General features: G+C 35.4%; 1 protein-coding gene across 1 annotated transcript; it reads right to left on the bottom strand.

The window, feature by feature from the left end:
- Nucleotides 1-849: 849 nt before the first annotated feature.
- On the bottom strand, nt 850-3,657 carry pou4f4 (POU class 4 homeobox 4). The gene is made up of 2 exons (XM_028815996.2): nt 3,376-3,657; nt 850-2,915 (listed from the first exon to the last, which is right to left on the bottom strand). Exons 1-2 carry the CDS (start codon nt 3,493-3,495, stop codon nt 2,022-2,024), a joined length of 1,014 nt encoding a protein of 337 aa, XP_028671829.1. The 5' UTR covers nt 3,496-3,657; the 3' UTR covers nt 850-2,021.
- Nucleotides 3,658-5,628: the final 1,971 nt, after the last annotated feature.

Genomic DNA, 5,628 nt, shown 5'->3' with positions numbered 1-5,628 from the left:
TCTGTTATTTAGAACAGATCTACAGGATTTCTATACTAGAATTTTTTGCTGATCAGAAAATAAACTCCGATCTACTAATTCTCTACTTCAGGCCCTCTAAAAAACAAGTCTTGATATAGTCAATAGAATTTACACAAGTTTACATTCTAATGTGTCGACTGTTTTAAAAGCTTTCACAGCAAATATGCTTGAATCTATAAGATCAGATATGAAGTTCCTGCGATAAGTAACCAGTAACCAATAATGTTAGCACGGACCTAACCTTGGCAATTTTTTGAAACGCTGCATTTTTCAAAAGTAACTCTATTGTTAGATTTATAGGTTTATATTGGGGCGATATTCTTTTTAAAACATTGTCTCCTTTTATAATCTATCTGCCTGCAAATATATGCACACACACGTATATTTCTGAGTTAAGAATCCCGGCAGTCCTGTAGGTTATATTGCTTGTATGTGTATTTTTATTTATTTATTTTTGGACTTACTTCATAAGTTTGTCGTTTTACTTAAATAAAGTAATACTATATGTGGGATTCATATGTGCAATCCAGGGGGAAAGGGAGGGGAGGTGCATGAAAGAATATGTACTTATTTATTCATTTATTTAATTGTATAATGTATGCCACATCTAAAAATTAATTTTCAATACTAGTACTCATTCATAATATTGACAAAACATCCAGTTAAATTATGCACAGCAGTGCGATTCAACCATGAAGCCTATAGCTATAAATTTCGTGTGGATGGTCTCATATTTGAATAAGCATTGTAAAATAGTAAAAACAAAGCATTGAGCCTGCAGTCATTCAGAGAGAGAGAGCACGGTCTCACAAGAAAATAAAAAGCGGCTGGGGTACAACGTGCGTTGTTTATTTGAAATTCTGTCGCTTACACAGACACATTTTCAAAGCACACCTTTAGAAATCACAAAATGAATGCGACAAACTGTCTATATAATAAATAAAACGGAAAAATAAATTAACAAATTACATTAATTAAAACCTCCTTTTACATACAAAGTGCACAAATGAATCCTTAAAAACAGAATCTCTTAATAATGCAGTGGCTTTAACATGAATAGGTCGTATCTAACATTTATTTGGCTGCTTTAAATCATACCAAGGTTTATAATATTAAGAATGGAACAAAACAGGATAATTCAATAAACACCAAGAGGTATTTTGCTTTTTCTTTGTTTCAATTGAGAAAATCATAAATAAATCATGTTTTTAAATAAAAGAAAACATTTGATTGTCAAAGCATTGTTACAGTTAAATTATTATAAACATATTGACTCCTTACATGTTTTGTGATCTAATGTTCCTAATAAGTTCGTGAGTTTTTAAAACAACCATGGATGTGCCCAAAGCGATGAGGTAGAAAACAGTAAACTTTTTCCGTTATTGCAACGCATTCAAATTGATCCTTAATACTACCGTACAGATACGTCCTGTTTATAAACCATGCAATGAGAAACACAAGGATCCCCGTGTAATAATGAAGATTTAAATAAAACTGACTTACAAAGCACATAAAATAACAATTTAAACATTAAAATAGGCAGAAAACAACAACAGTATTTATATAAAAAAGAACAAATGAGCTCTTCACACATAGGTGCAAATGTATTTACAATTTAGTATTTACATTAATAAATATAAAAGAGTTATTTGTCAACTAAAGAGAATAATAATTATTATTCAAGTTTCTCTGAGTTTTATACAATGATTGCCATTAAAGTCAATAATAAAGTTTTGTACTAAACCCAAAATGATGTCTTCTAATTCTCCAGTTCAAACAGGGTGTTATATATTATCCGCCCCGTGTTATTAATTAATAACAATATAGTTTCCCCTTTTAGCCGGATTTGCTCATTTAATTCGTTTTGGGTTTTTTTTTTCGAGGGTTGTATCAAAAGTTTTCTTTTTTTTCCCGTGTCCCAGCGATTTTTGTAAAACAATACAAGTGTCTTAAGGAAGGTCCAAGACGTCTATTTGTAGTGAATGTGCGGTCCCTCTTCCTCAGTGCGCTGCTGAAAACTTCATTCTTTTTTGTTTCTGTCTTTGATTGCAAAACCAGACTCGTACCACGTTCTTTTTGAGATCCAGTTTCTCGGCTATGGCCGCTATCTTCTCGGAAGATGGTCTAGGCTGCACGGCAAAATACGCTTCTAAAGATCGCTTCTCAGGTGCAGCAATCGATGTTCTCTTGCGTTTCTTGTCCCCACCATTAAATATTTCTGGTTTGGTCATTTTTTCCCTCTGTGCCCGCTCTGCTTCTTCCAGCCAGGCTTCAAGAATAGGCTTAAGTGCTACCATGTTATTATGGGACAGAGTAAGCGACTCAAAGCGACATATGGTAGACTGACTGAGGCAGCCAACACCTGGAATCTTCAGGTTGGCCAGCGCGGAACCTACGTCCGCTTGGGTAACTCCGAGTTTAATTCTCCTCTGTTTAAATCGTTCAGCAAACGACTCGAGCTCTCGCGGGTCTGGCTCGGATTCCCCAGTGCTGCCCAGCGAAGTGTGAGATCCCAGGTTGTGCTGGTGCATATTCATTGTCTGCGGGTGGTGATGGGGCATGTGGTTGATGGCAGACATGTGTGCATGATGAGACGCTGTTGAGCCCACATCGGGCCCCACCATACCCCCCAGTGAGATTCCCGGCGTGAGGTGGTCCAAGAGTTCACCCTCAAGACCTTGCGAGGGCTGATGATGATGATGGCCGGTAAGGACAGATGGGTGGTGCAGGTGAACCGTCGAAGAGGTAGGGGTGCAAGTCATACTGGTCATGGTGTGATAGGTGGCATCCGGCTTGAAAGGGTGACTTTTCTGGGACACTATATCCACTGCTGCCAGTGCTTCTGCTCTTTGAAGCAAGGTCTCATCGAAACCTGCGAATATATTACCCTGCAGCTGAGAAACAAGAAGGGAAAATTGGCTTCAATAACATGCAAAAATAAAGAACACAGTTATGTAAAATGTGTATTTCTCCGCGCCTTCCTTTAAGGTTTATTTTATTATTGATAACTGCGTTTTCTCCGCACGGCGTTGATGACTGCGTCATTTGCGCCAAAAGTTAATTTAGCAATGTGCATGCAGATAAATTAAAGTAATTATAAACGAACAAAATTAGAAACGGCACATCTTTCAATATTAACTTTTAAATTGTCACACCTTCTAATGTTTCTATAACCGTCAAACACTGTCTTTAACCATTTTAAATATTAGCTGTGACAATTTATTAACTAATTAAGACACCCTTCTTTGCATCTTGAATAATCCTAAAATTAATATATTTGACACTCGTTGCGCACATATTGCTAGTATCGCGCGCCTTCTCATCTTTCCGCGGTTTGTATGTAAATGAACTCACCGATGGCGTAGGAAGACATGCCCTTCGGATAGCTTCTGAACTGGAGTGCAGCGGCGTGTATTTTGGCTCATGCAGAATAGGATGCATGCTGAAAGCCTGCTTGCTGTTCATGGACATCATTTTTGTGGTGATCTAAACGCACTGTCGCTTGTCCGTATTTTAGTTCATGAGCTGCTGCAACCTAAACCACACTTTCCTAGGTAACGTTTCGAACTAATAACTCAGCAAGATATTGTCTAAATGTTCGAATCTCCCAGCCGCACTGTAATATAACACATGCTTTTGCCCACGCCTTTCTTTTCATTTGCCCCGCCCATTCCGTACTCTAATTGGATGGAAAGGCGTGGCGACACGCCTGTCATCTGGGTACGGTTGTTGGACTGCCCCGCCCATTAGCCAAGAAAGGCATGGTCTTTTTCCAATAGTTAAACATGATTGGAGGGCCTCAGGACGTGACGGCCAGTGACATTTCAGGAAAGATTGACCATTCATCAACTGGCTTTTTGTCTTTTTCGGTCGTGTTGTGCAGGAAAACAAAGTGGGCAGGGCTCACGAATGAGCAAGAGACAGACAGGTGATGTGCTGTCGGCTTTTCGGGTCTTTAAAATGTTCTTTATCGTTTGTTTTTTGTTTTAATAAAAACGAATATGAGACCCGGAGTGGGAAAATACCCAGCGTGAGACATTCTGTCTGATTTATTTTCAAGGGAGCTCTTCACTTCGAGTTCCTTGCTTATTATCTCAGTTTTTACAATTCATTTCAACAAATGTCTTTTAAAGATAAGGTAAACATGTAAACATGCCATAGTCAGTTTTATAGGGCTGTTTAATGAAGCATTGGGTAACTGAATAAATTACAACTATTTTGTTACATTTTAATATCGCTGATATCTTACATTTTAGTTAATCTCTTATCTAGAAGATAATTATTTTGCAATTTGGTTTAGGTCTTATAAAGTTGTATTTATTTTTTTACTGGATATATTATGACCCCTTTTGAGCGTTTAATATGACTAGATAATTCTTTCACATTCAAAATAATAAATTAGGGATTATACATTTACAGCGAAAACACCTCGGAATAAATTTGTTCACTAAGGTGGAACAGGTTTAAAGCAAACAGTGACCTGAGTATCTTTTAACATTAGTCAACGTTTCTTTTATGTGAGAAACAAATACCCAATTATCTTTTTGAATTACAAATACTTGAGAATAGGCCATTTTCGCACATTCTTTAATTAAAATTTAGTGGAGATACATTTGCTAGAACACATCAATATTTAACTGTTTCATAATTTGTTGAAAAAATAAATGTATAACATATTTTCGTGAACTGAGTATTATAACAATTGTTCTTAATGGCCACTGCTCATTTTGTATGTGAATGGATTTCGTCTATTAATTAAGCTATTTATAGCACAACAGCGTCATACTTCAGTCTTCCCCTGCTTTAAATGTCTTTCCAGGTAGTTCTGTTGTTCTGATACAGGTCGTTAATCTTTTCTCTGTTTTTTGTTTCAAATACGTCTACTGACTAATAGAAAACTGATGCGCAGCCCTATGCTGATGCTTTTCAAATTATTATTTTTTTATCCTTTTAGTATTGAGACATGCCGAAAGTTGGGAAAGTAAATAAAGAGAGAGCAAATACATAAGGCACCATATACAAATAAACTGAATTCAAGAGATAATTTAAATAAAAATGTACTAAAGTGTTACTGCATATCCTTATGGGATGACGATGATAATAATAATAATAATAATAATAATAATAATAATAATAATAATGTAGTAGATGACTACTGTCTTTATTTATAAGCATCTAATTGCTTGCTTTTATTGAAATGTTTTAGAAGTGAACATTCAAAAACTTATTATTTTTAATATGTAAACATCAATTTGAAAACAAAACACATCAAATTTAAACATAGCACAAATAGAATTCATTGTGAAGCAAATAACCAATGGCACATTATTATTACGTTTTCAGTATACCAGGTTTTAACTCAAAGGCTGATATAAATCATACCTTTTAAAACATAATTTTTAGTGCATTTAAATATTTATAAATATGCCTTACTTTTGAATGAAGTGTTTTCTCTTTTTCAGAAATTAAAAGTTGGTAGTTTGAGGTTGACTGCCAAAAGATAAGACAGAAAGTAAATTTATGGGTAACATTATTCATTCCAGTTTCAAACCAAAGGTACTTTGGTGACATAAATTAGAATCATGAATGAAACACTATACATTTTTC

This window comes from Erpetoichthys calabaricus, chromosome 12 (genome assembly GCF_900747795.2).
Source record: "Erpetoichthys calabaricus chromosome 12, fErpCal1.3, whole genome shotgun sequence".
NCBI lineage: Eukaryota > Metazoa > Chordata > Cladistia > Polypteriformes > Polypteridae > Erpetoichthys > Erpetoichthys calabaricus.
The sequence above is the reverse complement of the archived record's forward strand: the minus strand, read 5'-3'. Positions and strand labels throughout refer to the sequence as shown.

Excerpts from the sequence above, each read along its gene's own strand:
- pou4f4 (XM_028815996.2), bottom strand. The coding sequence starts at position 3,495 with ATGATGTCCATGAACAGCAAGCAGGCTTTCAGCATGCATCCTATTCTG. Across the intron at positions 2,916-3,375 it reads CATGTCTTCCTACGCCATCG|CTGCAGGGTAATATATTCGC; the intron begins GTGAGTTCATTT and ends CTTGTTTCTCAG.